This window comes from Labeo rohita, chromosome 1 (assembly GCF_022985175.1).
Source record: "Labeo rohita strain BAU-BD-2019 chromosome 1, IGBB_LRoh.1.0, whole genome shotgun sequence".
In the NCBI taxonomy this organism is placed as follows: Eukaryota; Metazoa; Chordata; class Actinopteri; order Cypriniformes; family Cyprinidae; genus Labeo; species Labeo rohita.
Genome location: NC_066869.1, coordinates 30,091,837 through 30,111,970, shown reverse-complemented (window position 1 = coordinate 30,111,970; position 20,134 = coordinate 30,091,837). Strand labels below are relative to the sequence as shown.

Here is a 20,134-nt window from a genome sequence, read left to right as displayed (position 1 = left end):
AAGGCAAAGATTCTAAGGTGAAGAGACGCATCCATCTCTCAATGAAGCTGTGAGCTACATGGACTACCTGGACAAAAGCAGAGTACTTTCTGTTTACCACATTTGATGCACTCTATATATGTATTTTAATCAATTTTTATATGTTAGCCAAAGCTAAATTAATGTTCATTATTTAAAGCAACTGTGTCTTTTCAGAAAACTTTGGATGAAATTACATGAGTAAAGACATTTTGGGTCAAATATCCCACTAAGTATTAAGTATTATATCCACAAGTTTCCTACACCCTATGAGGCCTTGCGTCAAAAGTGGGAGTGTCTTCCGGTTCAAAGTAAACAAGCAGGATGTGACACTTATTCATTCAACAGTTGACAGGAGTGACGGGCAAATGAAGCCTGGTGAAACAACGAGACATTCTTCTGACTGTTTCGGGAAAAGATTCAAAGCTTTTAGACTTTTCGAAAACAGCGCGATCTGGTGGTTAGTAAAAAATAAAGCAGCCAAAAGCCTTTGAAGCTCCGTCAGAAGAAACATAGATCAACTCATGTAACATGCACAAATAAAAGTCTAAAGGTGTATGTTTGTTGAATTTCTGACTGATAAATTAATTTACCCATTAAACAGTGCTATTAAATGCCAGTACGAATATCAATATGATGTAACAGAAGAATAGTGTACACATATATTAATTGCGTATGGCAAATATTTAATTTTTCTGAAATATTAATATATATAATTCTAGTATATAATTGGTATTCTTCATATTACTTGTATGACTGGGTATTTACACTTTTAATTATTAAATAAGTCCCAATGAAAATGTACTCCAAAGTAAGATCTGGGGTTGAACATTAGGACATGAGTGAATCTCGCACATGACTAGACAGAAAGTAAGGCTTCTACGAAAGTGATTTCTACGTTAGCAAGCCTCGAATCGAGGCTTCATCTGGCATGCCCTTTAACACAAGCTCTGATATCTCGAATGTCATTTCACTAGTTGACCGTCATTCAATATTTAGCAATCCAAACTTCCTAACGATTTGTGGGAACACAAATTCGAACAGCATATGTTGTCCCTAAGAACCATAATGACATCCCTCATAAAGTAAACAATGGTCTAAAAAACACTTAGACTCTTCGCTAATTAGCATACAAAATATCATTGGGATACTACGTCTGCCGCCTCACCGGAAGTTGTACCCATGTTTATTTTTACAGTAGCGCCCCCTGGAAACTTGTGGATAATTGTAAAAAGTATTGTGTGTAATTGTTCAGGCATCATTTGCTACTGCTCGAATTTTAAGGTGACAAATTCTCTGTTGCATTCTGCTTTGAAATGAAAAGTTCCTCACAAAAAATTAAATTCTATCATTAACCGACCCTCAGGTTGTTCCAAACCTGTATGAATTTCTTTCTTCTGTTGAACACAAAAGAAGATATTTAAAGAATGTTGGTAACCAAACAGTTGCTGGTAGCCATTGACTTCCATAGTATGTCATGTTTTTACCTCACTAAAAGTGCACCACAGTGAAAAAAGCATTATTTATAAATAATTGCATGAAATTTTACTCAAAAATCAATGGCATAGTTACTCTCTTAACTCTTGTAACTTGTAGCAACTTTGAATTAATCCTTTGCACTTTGGGCTGTAATGACTGACGTTGAGACTCCATGAAGAAAGATCTGATTTGTGAGCACTTTCTCTAAGACCACTTTGGTATTAAGTAATCTGCATTTACGAAGAACATAATAAAATTAAAATAAATATCTGGACTGGTATGTTCCACTCCAGATTTGCCATCATTACTGCCATGTTTAGCAACATGAGTCAGCCTATTCATAAATCCCCCACAGAACTACCTCTCTTAAATCATCCCAGGCTACATCATGGTCACACATTAAAAGCCTTTGAATTTCAATAGGAAATCCACTAGTGGCAATTTCCCATATGGAAATGTAATATATGACATATGTAATATAAATGTAATAAATGTAATATATGACATATAATGGTCTATACCTATAGTGGTATTGCTATACGTATATGTTACCTGTTAAGTCAATAATATCAACAAATATTTAAAGGCTTTAAGCAGATAATACGTATGTTAATATGATTCATTTTTATATGTGGTGTTATGTATGTTAACAATATATATTTAATTCATATTATTCATGTGTGTGTGTGTGTGTGTGTATCATTAAATATCTGAGGAACAAAGATAATGATATTGCTTAATTGCAGGGAGGTACACAGTAACTTTCAAACAGGCATTTTCAGCAAAATTCTGCCAGTCTTTCATTATTATTCAATACTGCTGGTCAATTAACACAACACTAATACACATGTCGCTGCTTGTCAGGAAAAGCAGAAAAGTCTATGCACAACAATCTTCTTTCTTCCCTCTTGACAAACAGTGTGCACACATCTGGTCCCCCTGGATGGGTGAAAAAGAATGAGACAGAGGCGGGAGGGTGGCAGCAAGTTTCAAAGATGCACACCAAACTCCTTATTCCTAGAAGACTGCTTTCAAGAAAACAACGCGTGTGAGCATGCCTGGGACCCGAGGAGTGTAACACTCACACACTTACATACTCACGAGAGAGTGGGGGAGTCATCGGCTCTGCTTTTCAATCTAAATGCAAATGTGAAGAACAGGAACTCATGAGCAACAGGACAGAAGATAAAACAAAAGAGAAAAAGCACAAGATTAAGAAACACTTGTGTGCCATCATGTATGTTTTAGAGTATGCGATTGCGCATAGTTACTATGAGTTTATGTTGTGATCAATAAAAGACTTAGTTTTTCCATGGATGTGTGCCTGTCCGCTCATGGAATGTGGCTAATTCTTCTTTAATGAGCTGCTGATGTCATTAGTGTGAGGTGTATGCATCACTGCGTCCTCAATTGGCTGAAACCATAGTGATGAGGCAATCCACACACACACAGCCGTCACGTCAGGCTGTGAAATGAAGATGCAGTTCTGTCAGAGCAGGAGTCATCCATGGCTGAATGGCCAGAGATGGTTTCGAATGTTGCAATTTCAGGGATTTTTAAATCAATTTGTAAGCTAGTCAAATGTGTGGGTCTTATAAAGGTTTAAAGATTGTTTTTGTTCTCTTTGTGTTTTAATAATGAGCGACCAAACTCATGCCAGTGAAAAAAAAAGAGAGAGAGAGTGGAAAAAAAGCTTCATTAACTGATGTGGCAAACCAGCGGAAAAGAACCAATTATGATGAAGACGGTGCATAAAGTGCATAAGAATCTGACCCTGCACCATATTTACAAATAAGCCCTAAGTGACAGTTACAAAGCCACAGAAAGATTTGTTTACCCTTTATTGTGGGTGTATAATGAGGTTGTATATGATGCCCTCAGAAACAGGCTGCTCATTATCAGTAAAAGCTGTTCACTGGTTCTGAAACATTTCCTTGTACCTTGAGCTCCTCTAATAAAACGAATATTTCAGGATTACTCAAGTACTGTACTTATTAACTGAATGTAGTGTGAGTTAAAAGCATTTCATAAAATAGAATACATTAAATATCTTACAAGAGATTGCAATGTACTTTTAAAAGAAAACTAGGAAGTAAGGAAGTAAATCATTTTTGATTTCTCTATTTACATCCTGTTCCTCCTCTCACAAATGCTTATTGCTTTTTTCCAACACACTTTTGATGAATCAAAGTGGCCAATGCATAATATAATCCATCATTTATTTTGGGGGTTATGAATGTCTGTGTGAGTATATATGTGTGTGCTGGCAAAAAGAGATAGAGCGAGATGCTCATTGGCAGATGGCTCATATTTCTCCACTCCAGTTGTGAATCTCGGCCCACAGCCGAAACACATAAGCAGCTTCCAGATTAATAAATAAGCAGGCAAATAATTGGCACCAATTAAATATTGAAATGCAGCGGTTGTTTACAGAAAAATGACTGGAGCTACAAATTGGGACATTAAGCTCCACTATAAGACAGCATGTTATCTCATTTTACAGATTCATTTGGCAAGCATCAATCTTCTACTATGTCTTTTCATGTTATTATCTTGTTACAGCCACTTCAGTTTCACTGCGTATCATGGCATTATGTGTCATATAATGTGTTATTTTTATGGCAAAAAACATGCATCTCGATGCCATCCTGTTCGGAAATAAGGTATATTGTACATATATTAAATTTCAATATATGAAATATATTGTCAAGAGGTAAAAACATATATAAACCCTATTAGAAACTGGAAAAAAATCATATATTAACATATATATCTAGACCATACAAATATATGTTGTTATGTATGTATGATACATTTTTGGATAAATATGTCATGTACATGATATTATATAAGTAAGTATAAAAGATAGACATGCATTTAAATGTACTACAAAACATATATAAACATACAGATTGTTGTATATTTGTTGAATGGTATTATATGGTTGTAACATATGGTTATATATATATATTAAAAACAATACCATATATATTAAAAACATGTATATATAATTAATATATGTACATATATCAGTGAGGATTTTATATATGTTATACATTTATGTCTAACCAGAGAATGTAACATATGTGAAAATTATATTGCCTTACTGGTAACATATAATGAAAATATCCCTCTTAATATATTGGGCAGTACTGCATGTTATAGTGTATTATTTGACTAAACCAAGGTCCAGTTAGATTCTACACCATCTGGTTCCAAAAAAAAAAAAAACTACTTTTTTGCGTACAACATATAAATCAGTAATATATTGTAAAATTATAGTAGATAGCTTACCAATTACATTTTAAAAGCGTGAAGGACTCCTGAAGGTCCTGTGATAATTTAAATTTAACTTTGCATAAAGAAATCGCAAATAAGCACTGTTTTAATCCAACGACACAAAGAGAACAAAATCATTATTTCCTGATAAACTGGCACTAAATATCACTAAGAAAAGTAGGAGAAGCCCCTGAATATAATAATTTTCATATATAATAAATTACTTGCACTTGCAGACGAAACACAATAAATGTAGTTACTGCTTTTGGAGGTGGATGCTAGCTGTTTGGAAACACAGTCTTACAAGACAGTTCTAGGAGACAATTATACAGGAATACTTTGATGACAGACTTTGTTCAGGCATTTCAGAATGACCATAACAACATTTCAGATCCTGTGCAATGAGATTAGTCCACTGGGTAGTCAAGTTATCAAATCCTATAGCACAAAGTCATATGACTTTTTTGGTGTGCATTGAGGAGTTTATTCGCAAAATGCATTTCCATCTCCTATTGTTCACGTTAAAGAAGTTCATTTCCAGAACAAAAATTTACAGATAATTTACTCACCCTCTTGTCATCCAAGATGTTCATGTCTTTCTTTCTTTAGTCGTAAAGAAATTATGTTTTTTGAGGGAAACATTTCAGGATTTCTCTCCATATAGTGGACTTCAATGGTGCTTGCGAGTTTGAACTTCCAAAATGCAGTTTAAATGCAGCATCAGCGCTCCCAGCCGAGAACGAAGTGTCTTATCCAGCGAAACAATTGGTTATTTTCTAAAAGAAAATTGACAATTTATATACATTTTAACCTCAAATGCTCGTCTTGGCTAGCCCTGCGTGTACTCTCTGTATTCCGGTTTAAGACAGTTAGAGTAGGTCGAAGATCAGGCATAAAAAGATTGGAACAAACAAGACTTTTGGTGCTGATGTTGTATATCTCCAGCAGCTACAGCAAGGAAACTGTAATGGCGGACTGCTGCTTCTCACTGAGGGCTGTGTCTATGCTAATAGGGCAGAGAACGTCACAAATGGGTGGGATTTTTCCCTACGATGACGTCAACGTAGGGAGAAATCTGGAATTGCGTGTTCAGAGAGACTGTTTATGATTTATTGGGATTATAAAAAATGAATGGGTGGATTTTTACCATTATAGGCTGGTTGTTTTCCACGCTGCGGCCACACAACTGTGTTTAAACACCTTATAAAAGTAATTTTTGCATAATAGGTCTCCTTTAACTGTTTTAGTTGCTCAGCTTTGGGCTTTTGTTCATTTTCATCCTTGCGGGCTTTGTGGGTGTAAGTCAAACAGTGAAATGGAGAGATTTCAAGGAGCATTGCTATCCAATCCAATTAGAGCCAGCAGGGTTGTCCATGTGGTAGACTGAGAGACATAAGACAGAGCATTAAGGAAGTATTTGGGTAATGCCTGCTGTCCTGTACACCACTGCCTAATTGAAATTCATGAGGAAAACACCATGTGAATACCACCTCTCGAACATTTTGTTTTCCTTGAGAAGCAACTCAGCTGGGATCTGTGGGAACACATTTACAGTGCTTGAGACAAAATACATTTCTGATAAAGACTGAAAGACTATATTTTGCTTATTTGAGGTGTGTTGACTTGATGCAGAACTAGTCCGAACAGCTGAAAATGAAGAGTGGTATGATCAAAGCTCAGAGAAGCAGATGCGATCATAAAAATGAGTGCTTTTGAAATTTACAAATCCATTTTTAAGTTCTACCTACACTGCTGTTGTGCCCTTGAACAATATTTCTCAGCTTTATGCAAAGTGTCAAAATGTAATCACAATTCACATAATTGAGACATTATCGAACTGCTGAATATTGTGAAAATGTTTAGAGAAAGATAGTCTTCATTGCTAACGCCTCAAAATCGAAACAAGGGACAAATATAGGGCTTTGATCTTTGGTATTTATTAAAGCCTAATTGAAGGAATTCTCTATTAAATTCTGCAGACGCTCTTTGAAGCTCACTACCATTTAACAGTTCTTTGAATCTAGTCTTTAACCTTAATCTTCACATTTTTGGCTTGAAAATATGTAAGCATATCCAAGGCTGACAGGTTGAGAGGAGGGAAATTTCACAACTTGCTTGTTTGTTTGATTTGCAAACAGTCACCGTCTAAACTGTGGGTGGGTGCCAGTGTTTATCAGGCCTTCAGAGAAAAGTGATGGTGGTGACATTTTGGGAACCCTTGAGCCTACAGTATGCAAGTGCAGGATGCGGAAGGACAGAAAGTCACTATTTTGAGAACATAGCAAGAAGCTTAGCCTCGGAGCTCTAAATATTCAGCGAGAGGAAGGTGTGTGTTATTGCCAGCCAATTTTTTGACAGCACCCGGGGCTGCAGCGTGAGTCAGCAGCGCAGATGTCTGCTGCTAGCACTGCTCACATCTGGAGAGCCAAGGACACACAACAAATGTCATCAACATGTTGCTTCATCTGGCTTCAAGGGGGCAGAAAAAACATCATCCTGATTAGTGGATCTAAACCAGCAGGGCCGTGTCAGAGGTTGTTAGTCATGTCATGCCAGCAACCAAAACCTATAAATACAATTAGGTCCTTTTTTTTTTTTTATTTATTAAATCACAGCAAGGCCTCAGTGGACAGGCATGAACAAGGTGCGCAACAGTGCTATTATGTTCCTTTGACAGTAAAAACAACTAAGACTTACTGGCTCACACAGCTGTAAACATTAGCTCACAGCGAGGAGCATCTAATTTCATTTTACAGTTTATAATGTAGCTCTGAATTATATTATGCATTCAGGCATGCTGTTTGATAATTCTATTAAAAGGTGAAGCATTTAATTTCTGCATCAATCAGAATTACAATATAATATAATGACTGTTTTCAAACAGGTTACATTATATATGCTATACACCCTATCTGGTATTCCCTTGTGAAAAGGGAGCACACTTTAGCATATTTTATTTAAGGCTATAGTAAGGCTATTTATTACAGAAATATATTGTAAAAGAGTATACCAAACTGCAGTCTAAATGTAAGGTTTTCGGACAATTAACTTCTTTTTACTAATTAAAAATTAATTCAATTAAAACTAATAAAAAATTATAAATGTAATTATTTCTGTTCTCTTTGAAATATGATTAAAGTGTACTTCCAAATGTACTGACAAGCATTTATGGTACACTAAAATCCAAAGTTCTGTGATGAAACTAAATGGTGCAGGACGATAGGTTCTAACTTTGTTGTTCTAACTTGTCATAGGTTCTAATGACATCATCATTCACATGGGGCAGCTATTTGTGCTCTTTTTGTATCAGCAGCCAACACTGTAAAAAACAATTTGTTGAGTCAACTTAAAATAATTTATAACCTGGCTGCCTTAAAATTTTAAGTTCAGTCAACTCAAAAAAAAAAGTTTAATTGACTTGATATGTTAAATTATAGTAAGTGACAACTTAGATATTTGAGTTGAATCAACTTAAAATTTTAAGGCAGCTGGGTTACTTACCCATCTGTTAAGTTTAGCAAACAAAAATATCAAAGTTGTTACTTAGTACAACTTAACATTTCAAGTTGACTAAACTTATTTTAGTTGACTGAACTTAAAATTTTAAGGCAGCAGGGTAACAAATTATTTTAAGCTGACTCAACAAATTGTGTTTTTTATATTTTACAGTGAATGCTGCTGCTCAACATTCAAATACTTGGCTAGTGCTTGCTGTAGCAGTTGCAGCGCACTTTAGAAACCCTTCACCTTCCCCAGCTCCACCTGCTACAAGGCGATGTTATGTTATATATGGAGGTTATTTTATGTGTTATATGTTCAGCAGCAGTAGTTCTTATATGCTCACAGCAGCATGTCTGTGGATGTATTGACAGTAGCAAGTCTCGGTACTTGCTTTGCTGCAGCAGCAGCAGCAGCAGATCTATTCCGTGAATACCAAATGCATTAACCTTGCATGTATATTGCCATGCTGAACCAGTTGTCATGACAGAAATATATTAAAAATATATACTTTTTTCAGTATAAAAGATTTAAGTATACTACAAGTGGTCATTTATTACTATTAAGTGCGCATCTTTTTCTCAAGACTCAGCTAATAAACAGATAATCACAAATTTGCATCAGGGTGAGCCTATGTTGCTATGTTGGACTAATCAGGATTGCCAAAACACACAGCAGTGTTTTGATAGCATATGGATTATAATCAATATTTTGCCAATGAATTAGTGATTAGTCAGGTCTTTGTGTCGTGCATGGTAAAACAGCTGAGTGCCAGAGACCTATAAGAATCAAGGCCAAGGCACAGTGAAGTTGTTCTGGCAGCGCAAAGACCTAGGCTTATTGGAAATATGTGCCTTTATATAAATTTCAGCAAAACTGAAAAAATAACTGTGGTTTCCAGTTGAAAACCCATACTTAAACCTATACTTCTGGATGTTGTTGTCACATATACAGCTTCATATGCATGAGTTTTCTAATTCAGTAGGTTTGTTCTGAGGTGAAGAATTCCAGTGCTAACACTGTGAAGCTGCAGTTTGACAAAACAGCTCAAATCTGCATAAGAAAGTTAAAATAGCACAGCAGCATCAACACATTTGTTTTTATTACACTTTTGCATTTGTTAATACTAGGTAGGTTAAGGGTTGGGCTTGGTATAGGGTATTTTTCCAGCACGATAGAGCACTGACCTTTAGCAACACTCCCCGGATATTTAAATTTTGAACAGCTGCAATACGTACCTCAAGCAGTGTAATAAAAATGCAGCAATACGTGCCTGTACCAACGTAGTAAAAACGTGCCACAGTCACGTATTAAACGTGTGTTTTAGCGCCACTCTTTGAACATTTCACTTTGAAACTGCTGTGAAATGTGCAGTAAGGTACATAATTACCGTATTGCAGAAATGTATATAGAGGCACGTATTTTCATGAGCCTGGGTTGACAAAGACACCCACCCTAAGATGTGTGTTTCTCTTATTTGGTCACCTGTCTGTATTTTCAAGTGCTGGTGACAGTGCTGGTGTTGTTCAAGAGGTTTTCCAGCAGTACAACTACTTTGATTTTAATAATGTGTCCTTGCAGGGATGTGTATTGTGTAAAACTGCACAGCACTGACAACAGATGTTTTTATTTTGGGGGGAACTATTCCTTTAACAGCAAACAAGTGATTAAATAATGCTGTCATCAATTTCAAATATTTTATAGAGCAGGCAGGGGTTTTCGATGTGGGGATCTGAGAGCCTCCTTAGGGCTACTATGGAAACAATTGGGAGAAAACAAAAAAGCAAAATAAAATAACTAAATTAAAAAAGACACTTTTTACTGATTTGAAAGGGATAGTTCACCCAAAAATGAAAATTAGGTCACTGACGCTCTGAAGCCTTCGGAACACAAATTAAGATCAGAAAGGGTCAGAAAGCTCTCGGATTTCATTAGAAATATCTTAATTTGTTTTCAGAAGATGAACAAAGGTCTTACAGGTTTGGAATGACATGAGGGTGAGTAATTAATGACAGAATTTTTGTTTTTGGGTGAACTTTTTAATCTATCTCTTAATATTGGTTTATTGAAACTCATGTTTAATTTTGCTTTATAAAGACTGGTAGAATCATGAGACTAGTCACATTTTTTTACAATTCTTTTTCCATTTAACAGTAAGAAATAAATCTGTATATATTTTTGTGAAAACTAAATTTATTTGTCACCTCTAGTGTTTATCTTTTATTAATTGTGACATATGTAGGTAATGAATAGTTTGAACTGTATTTTTCTGTGGAGTTTCTCCTCCCAGTTGTGACCTTTATGTTGCCTGCTAGGGGTTGTAAATCTGCAATCTCTGTAAATGATATATAATGTGCAATCATGTATTTTTAATGCAGTTTTATTATATAGTTAGGTTTATACATTATTGAATATAAATATTGTATGCTGACATCTTAATACAAAATATATTTTTTTTCCAGGACAAAACAAACTACAAACCTTGACAAAGCATGTAAACTTTATATTATAATGTTTACATTTATAACTTTTTTGCTCACTGTGTATTGCACGTATCACCAGAGGAGCCACAGCACTGTACAGCACAAGACAATTTGTCTGTCTTATCTGACGAACTCAGTTCAGTGTCACTCTCTGCTTTGATTTGAATCAGGTGTATTAAATAAGGAAAACATACAAAATATGCAGCGCTGTGTCCTAAGTACCAGGGGCCCCATTCTTTGTACCTCACAATAATACATCTGAGATGATGTGACAAATGTTAGATCTTCTAATCATAATTCATCACTGGCTAATTTGGCCCTTCAAATGCATTTGCGAATTTGATTAAAGCATCAAGATTATGTTGTCCGAGATTACTGTGAACTCTCATTGGAAAAGGCAGATGTATCGATACTCAAAGCCGGCTGGCAAAGCAGTGACTGGTTGCTGGTATGACAGGATCAACATCACGTCATCAAAAAGGTTTTAGACGACTAAAGAATCTTTACAGTATCAATACAATATTAATATACAATATCAAAGGCAGGGCAGATGGTACTTTTTTTTTTTTTTTTTTTTTTTTTTTACTAAATTCCCTGCCTCTCTTGTTTTAAGCACAGTAGCTGCCATCACTCAAATGAAAAGACAGCACTGGTCAAGATATGGAAAATCTGATTAACCAAAATAATAATTAACTGATTTTGTTATTTTTGTAGCCTTACTCTGAATTTTATGTTACATGTGCACAACTGGAATAGGAAAACCTACTTTAACATGACCTTTAAGCTCAACTGCTGCTGATTTGACATACATGACCATTTCTGGATGTTAACTTACACACTCATTGGTTCAGAATCACACCCAGTATTGCACAAACTCCAGGTTTCTTAATCTAATCGTGTTCTGTAATAATGTGGCAAGTCTTTTTTTCATGTAATTAGTTACCATTGATGCATTATAATGATCCTCGGAAGCACTTTAATTAGATTTGAATCATTAATGAGAAACTCATGGTTAATGAAGTTTGATTGGACATGTGAGTGTGCAGAGACAGACCCACATGTACGCTTGCACAACACACACACACACACATCACGTTACTAAATGAAGGGATTTAGATAACTGAAACATTTTTGTAAAGTGTTATTTTCTGGTGTAAAGAGTGTTTGTGCATGTGTGTGTGCGCCTGCATTTTAAGGACAAATTTGTACTCAAATTTGTACTCAAAACAAGTACAAACCTGAAAACCTCCTGTTGGGGACATCCTCATTTGTCTGGATATAAAAATGTATAAAAATGACTAATTTAAAGAAAGTTCTCTGTTTGGGTTTGCTGTAAAAAAGAGCAAGGGCTTATTTTGGATACTGTCTTTCTATCGACTGACATCTGATTGCATTTTCACGCTTTGTAAACAGCATTTGCTCTTTTTTTATCTCTTCATGTTTCTGAAGGAAATGGATTAGGAAATGTTCTTCCACTGTAGGAGAATTTTTGGAGATCTTTTTGAAAACTGTATAATTTGATTAAAATATTGAATGCAGTTTTGACCGCTAATACACAATTCTAAATAGCATTAGACATCAAATTTTGTTTGCATATTGAATTAACTGTTAGTCAATGTGTAATAATTGCAAGTTGACAAATACTGGTGTAACCATGTCTACAAGGTCAATGTCATCCTATTTAAAAGAAACATATACAATACACCAGGTATTGTATAGGTAGCGTGCTGCTAATCTGTACACAGTGTTACCTATTTTCTATGTCTCTTTTATATGATTCAAATATGCAATTCCACCATTCTTGTTAAACTAAACAGAGCCACAATTCCTTGATGAAAAAAACAACAACTTCCTTTTTCATGGCGTTCATTTTTCTTTTCTAATCCTTGACTGATGTTGTTCACTTGCACGACCATGCCTTTCCTGATAACGACTGAATAACCCTTAACCTTGGCTCATGGCCATATGGTCATAAGAAATCCCTTGAGGCATTGCGATGGATACTCATAGCGCTCTTTACCATCCTGGTGCCCGAAGGTACTGTAAGCTTTAACCTTTTGACCTTGTCTTACCATTGTGTGTGATGTGGGAGGATTCACAAATTTTTCATAGCCCTAGAACTTTCACGGTTGCAGAAAAGCTGGGTTGATGTTTTTAATTTAAAGAATGAAATTGTTGCATTTTTCAGTGCAGTAGGGTAAAGTGGCATATTTAATTACTGCGCTCCGCCATCATGCTTTTACAGACCAATGGGTGTGGCATGTCACTCTTGCAGTCTCACAGACAATAACAAACACGCCCCAGCCGCCCTGACTGCCAAAAAAAAAAAAAAATGCTGACAAATGTCAGTCACTGTGTCCCCTCAGCTCCCCGCCCACCGAACGCACTTTCAACCAAGTGATACCCCACAACCCCCGCCCCATCACCCCTTTGGCCAGAACACGATTTCTACTGGGACACCCCCTCTACAACCGTAAATGCACCCCCTCCCCCAGTTTGTATGGGCTGGTGCTGACTCTGACTGACAGTTTTGACATTTGCAGTAGTTCTCTCTGGTGAATTCATTAAAAAAGTAGAGCTGTGTGAACGGAACTGATTCATGAACAAATTAAGCTTGCATTATGGTTTTATCTTCTTTTTACTAATTTAATGAGGTCTGTGTATGTGTGTTGATCATTGTCAATATGCAAATAAGTCTTAAACTTGTTCATGATATAAAACGATTTGATCAAGTCAAGTAAACTCACATTTATGTATCGCTTTATACAACAAGCTTCTCATTAATAAACAGGAATATAACAGTGTTAATGTTGCAGAATTAATCAATTATGAATTCAGTTTCAGATGTAAAGCAGCTCTACAGAAGACAAAAGTGTCGTTATTCAGCTCAATTCAGATCAGTGTTGATTCAGATCAGTTCAGAAACTTTGTAAATTTAATCCATTATGACATGAGTTCAGCTTCAAAGTTCATAAATTATGAAAAGTGTTCAATTCAGCTACAAGCAAAAGCCAACAGTGTCATTATTCAGCTCTAATTATTCAGGGTCTCTTCAGAAGACTTATTAAACAGCTTGATTCATATTAATTATTTTAAGATGCTCTTATGTTTTGATGCTTGAAGGTTTTTGTGGAATGGACTAGGGACAGAAATCTCATAGGTTTCTAGAGCTGCCCTCGACTAAAGGTATTTCTGGCCAACTAGTAGTCGTTTATTTTAAGCATTAGATGACTAATCACACGTTTATTGATAAACCATTTAAATCATAATAATGAGTCTTTCATTGCCTACATATAATAAGTGCTCAAGTGCACACATACAGCTTGTCACAGCACAACAGCAGAAGTAATGATTATGAATGTGTCAGGGAAAACAGTAAGGAGGCTGCATTAACATTTTAATAATTAATCGTTAAACTAGTGCCTCTTTGTTTTGGGCTTAAGAAATGAGGTCGGCGACACTGATTTGTCATCTCTGCAGTAGTGGATGCACCTGTATGCAAGTTTCATACAGATTACATAACCTGAGAATATTTGTTGTCTATTTGAATTGGTTCATTTAAAAGTAGACATTTCACTCTCTTTAAATATAATTTTATTTCTGTACGGCATGAAGTTTTGCACTCACGTTCACAGAGACAGCAGAAAGCACATCTTGTTTGCTTTCATTATTTTAAAAAAGCGCAAAGTTTTGTTGTTATTGTGAGTGCACACAACTACACAGAGTTTTTAAAGATTCAACAGATGTATTAGTCCTATCTGTGACGGAGTATTTTAAGAGTAAGTGACCACACCGATGCCTCCATCTGTCATGCAGTGAGCGTGCTACTATTCAGCTTCCACACTCCATACACTTGAATAGCGCACATTTTTTGGGGTAACATTAGATTGAGCGGCCATGTAAAGTTGCTACTACTTACATATTCTAGATGGTAAGTCATATTTGATGTTGATGAATGATAGGCAAGCATTTGGATGTCTTGCCAAACGTACTGTATTACCACATAGACCAGCCATTAACGATCTGTCCATCATGGACTGCAAGACTTCGCCACTTCCTGTGGATTTTTTTTTTTTTTTTTTTCTCTAAATTTTTGGTTGACCAAGCCTCTTTTCATTGACTAATGGTTAGTCGACTATTAGTGGGCAGTCCTTGAGTTTTAAAGATAAATAGGTTTGGGTGATCTATCCCTTTAAAACCAGTCTAAACAATTTGTTCATGAATCAGAGTTCATCTTGAGTTCATCTCTCTGACTCAATGATTTGTGGTTCTACAGTAGCTCAATTGACTGTAGGACTTGAACAATGACTTAAAGTTTGTCTGTCTCTTACAAAAAGCTATTGCATGTCTTCAGAAGGCTTGTAGGAATATTTTTTTCATGAACTTTTTTTATGATGACAGAAAGTTTAACCTTTTTAATGTTTTTTTTTTTCCTTTGGCTCATATGTTGAGTTACGCTGATGTCACAGGAAGCTTTCTTCCTAAACACATACAGTGCAAATTTATGATGTGACAGCTCTAGATTTACAGTAAACCAAACATTTGTTGTTCACTTCCATCTGGCATGCAATGGGTGAGATGGGGGTCAGCAGCCCTCAATGGTGTGTCATTTCCTGTTATTCCGTTACAGATGTCTTGTTCATAAAGAGGTTTTAAGAAGAGAGAGGGAGAGGAAGAGAGAATCCTCTTAGAAACCAGCCTTCACAAATCAGACTGCAGTACTGGATTCTCTGACAGCCAGACAGTGCTAATGACGACCTGGTTTTCTATGCCTCCTGTTCTCTTTTTCAACACACGCACACACACACTCGTAGATGCTCTGGCATCTTCCCTTTCCTCAACAGCAGGCTGTGCTGTGTGCTATGTAGGGCAAAATAAATGAGCAAAGTCTATTCTTATAGCGCCGTGGAGTCCTCTAGCCCACCCCTTGCACTGCCCACTGTGCTCCTCTGCTGCTAACTCACTTCATATATAGTGTGATACTATCATTTTGTCACAGTGATGTTGCAGTAGGCATATTGGGTTAGATGATCAAAGGTACATCATAAAGCAGCAGTGTTTTTATGAGGTCTGTGTGACCTGGTTGGGCCTCTGTGTATGTCACTGAGGCAGCCCAGGCAACTGAGCTGTTGTGAGACAGATAAATGAATCTAGCAAACAGGTCTGATGTGGAGAGCTGAGCAACTCTCCCATCTGCTGGTCACTTTGAGTACTGCACAAATGATTGACAGGGATATTGGTGTAAATTATTTGCTATAATTAGTCACTGCATGGTATATGAAATAAAAAGTGACACTTATTGCACTGCAGTGACAGTAGTCAGTAACTCAAGAGTTTATTGCTCTTTTCAATGGGGACTGAGATTTTTACGTTTCAAAAGGAACCATAGCATTGAAAATCAAGCTGAACTGTATTTTACATCTATTTTAAGTCTTTTGAAGTCACATGACAGCTTTGTATGAGGAGCAGACTAACATTTAGGTTGATATTCATTAAAAATCTTGACATTTGCCCTAGTTCTCCCTGGTGACTTCATGAGAGAAGTAGACATGTATGATTAATGAGCAAATTGAGTTTCCATTTACGTCTGAGCTTCTGTTTACCATATTAGATGTGCTTTACGCATGTGTGTAGATGATTGCTAAAATGTGAAGCCTAAGTTAAATCTGTTCATCATATAAGCAATTGTGTCTAACTCTGATAAGAGTATGGTAAAAAACTCTGGGATTGCAAATGTAGAGCTTTTCCAACATAAAAATGTGTGAAATCCAACCAACTGAATGGTTTGCATTCATTCACTCTCTTTGTTTATTTGTTTCTTTCTTGCTCTCTCTGCAGACTGTCTACAAACCCTGGCTCTGCGCTCAGTATTTCCAGAGTCCTCAGTCAGGCTGCAGTCATAAGATTCCCTGTGAGCAGTACTGCCTTGAGGTCCAGCAGAGGTGTCCGTTCATACTGCCTGACAATGATGACCTTATACATGGTGGTACTCCCAGTTTTATATGTGCAGGTTGGTATACAAGTATTTGAAAACTCTGTATATACTCTGTATATACTCCATATATGTATTCTTTCTCTCTCTCTCTCTCTCTCTCTCTCTCTCTCTCTCTCTCTCTCTCTCTCTCTATATATATATATATATATAGGATTTGTATCATTGCATTATGCACTATATGTTAATCAACATTTAATTGTTGATAACTCCATGTTTTGTGTCAAGCCGAATTCTAGTGTTACTAACATGACAAAGAATTGTCAGAATAGTCAAAAAGCATCAGCATTTAATCATTACAATAAATTAGTAACAATAAAGTAACACATAAAGCACATAAAAAAAAAAAATCCAAAGCAGCAAGCTCAGCAGGCAAACTAATTTGATTTAAATAATTTTAATAATTTAAAAATCATGTTAGTGTACCATAGAGCAGAGCTTGTTAATTTCTCTATACAATTTCAGCACTTCTTCAAAATAAATGCATTGGAAATACTGAAATGAAACTATTTGGATTATCATACAGCTTTTTAGTGACATCTATTGGACAATTGCTAAAACTGTCAGACCTCTGCTCAAAACAAAACAAAATAAAACCCTTTGAACAATAGTTTAGTAGTCATTTAAATGTAGCACAAGAAAATAAGCAACACATGCACTGCTTTTTTCCCTTTGAAACAAATGTAATATATTGTATGTACATATTTTAAACTTCCATGTGTGAAATATGTCATTTGAAGTATGAAAAACATATGTGAAAGCAATTAGAAAACAATTTTATATATTCACATACGTTGTCTAGCCAAAACAAATATTGTTTTTACGTATGTGCAATACGTTTATGGACATATTTGTCATATATCTATTTGGGGCCACAGTCATAAAATCAAGTCAGATGAAAGCAGCATTTTCTCAGTATTACTGTAGTAAGTGTTCCAACACAGCAAAGAAATAACAATTACTGCGAGACAAAGAGCTCCTTTAGCTAAACCACAAAGGTGTAATCATGCATTGTCTATAACTGTGACATATTAAAAATATATATATTGATAATAAAATTGTAAATTGAAAAATTTCATAAAATCAGTATGCATTGGCTGCATCAACTTGGGGCAACGTTGAGAAAACTAGCTACAAAGTTTTACATTTGTGACAGTAAAAAAGCTAGTGTAAACAAAATCACTTGTCTTTTGTCATGTCGCTGCATCCCAGGCACGAAGTAGGCCTAAGACAGTTAAACTTACCAGCAGACAGAAGGATACATTCACACACAATTATTTTTTGATAATTTACCTTATTATTCTTGTATAGATGTAATCAGTCTTTGTCCAGTGGTAAAAATGCAAACAGTCTCTGGTTCTTTTCCCAGTTTCAGCACAAATTCAAAACATTATCACTTTTGCACATGCTCTAACCTTTCTTCCTTCTTCTTCTGTGATTTTGTTGCACATTAGTAACACATTAGCACACTGCTGCCTCTCACTGGTGTATTCATGTCATAGTTCTTTTGTGGCTACTTGAATATTTTAAGTAGCAGTAAGTAAATTGTTTTATTTACCTAGCTGTAACTTAATAACACCTAGTAAGTATAACAACTAAGTAAAGATAGCTAATTATATCTAAGTAAGGTACACTATTGGATTTTACAGTGTGGGCCTATGTAAAATTATATATGGCCTTATAAGCAACACATGGTTTTTAAATAAGAAAAAGCTATTCATCATATACTGTAGAAGCCAGAAATATTATCGGTGACAGTATTTTTGAGGTTAATTTTTGAGGTTAAACAAAAGGCAAAAGCAAATAAATATTTGATGTACTAAACTAGCATTACATTTTAATCTTTTTCTCAAGTGTAAGCATCTTGGCCTTAAAATTTGTCATTTGGAACTTCTTTCATCTCTCCTAATTACTTATGAGCTGACCATTTATTTCTGTTTATATTCAACTTTAATCTGCATACAGTGTCACAGGAATGTCAGTGCCATGGGAAGCAATTAATGAGCACAGAAGCATCTTTGTTTTTAACACTGCAGCTTTATACTTTTCTTTAATTCATGATGAAACATCTTTTCAAAGCATGTACACCATTGTAGGGGATCTACAGAAGTCAATTTAGCTCAAAGGGAATCATTTAAGATTGAACAGAATCTCCGTTTTACAGCGGATCAATGAATCGGCCAGCGATTCATTGAGCGAGCTGTATAACATCAATTCTGTAATGGATACTACTATCCAAACTATAGTGAAAACACTATATTTTAGCACGGTAACAAGGTCGGCAGTTTAAGACATTAATTTATAAGCACAAAACACAAGATACTTCTCTTTTCAATATGAATAAGAATTTATTGGAAAAACCTAAGACATACACTAATCTAACACATAGACGAGCATTCACACATTCATACAAGTTGCGGAAAGAGAGAGAGACGAGGAAAGAATGAGTTTAGAAGAGTGAAATTGTGAAATCCCAAGTTTATAGCATAAGTATATGCAATTGCTTAGACCTGAACAACCATCAATCATTTAATTAACCCTCGCGCTGAGTTTCTCAATGAGGTTATTAAACTTTATATTAAATGCACCAGTTCAGCTAGAATCTGAAGGTTGTACTTGCGTTGCCTTTGCGTTAAGGGGTTTCCTTTGATGACGTCGTTGCAGGAAGGGGTTCCCCAAGGTTGCTGATTGGTTGGAAGTCCGTGGTCGTTGGAAGTGATGTCTTGGGCGTTGGCTGGAGGATGGAGTCGTGTACGCTGGTTGAAGTTTTGAGGCAGGCACGAAGTCTGAGACGCGGCTTAGTGGCAAAACTTAATTTAGAACACGAAACTCTCAACGGAAAGAAAAAAGATTAAAGTAAAAGAAAGATATGTGACGATCTCCTCATGTTTTCGGCAAAAATGATGGCTAAGAGCATGGCTAGGAGCGATGGCACAAGGCACAAACTAAAAGCAAAATTTTATGGTGTCCTGTGGTTTTAAACTCAGCTTTGGACACATCCCAAAATGGTGTCTTGACCAATTAGATGTTGTCTTAACTCGGGATATTGCTATGTTTCTCCTCCCAAAACATAAATCAGCATGTTATCTTATCAGTCACATGGTCAGAATTTTCCCGCTCTTGCAGAGTATAATTTGGCCATGATTCCTATAACATGAATACAACGCATTTGACAATGAATTGATCGGTGGAAACGTTCAAAGCATGAATTTTCAATCTCGTACATACCAAACATGAATATAAACCCTTAAGCTATTCAATAGTTATTAAAAGGACATACACAACGAGTGATTAGAACATAATAGATAAACATGTGGGTAACATACATAGTAGGAAGTTATGCAATGGTCGGATGTTCATTCATAAGTCCTTTTGAGCATCATTT

The 20,134-nt window shown here is 35.8% G+C and overlaps 1 protein-coding gene across 1 annotated transcript in view; it reads left to right on the top strand.

Annotated features, from left to right (window-relative positions):
* nalf1a (NALCN channel auxiliary factor 1a) overlaps positions 1-20,134 on the top strand; it is a 62,335-nt gene that overhangs the window by 39,817 nt on the left and 2,384 nt on the right. The window contains exon 2 of the mRNA XM_051120331.1: positions 16,596-16,767. Within this exon, the coding sequence (XP_050976288.1) occupies positions 16,596-16,767 (172 nt within the window). The remainder of the gene's footprint in view (positions 1-16,595; positions 16,768-20,134) is intronic.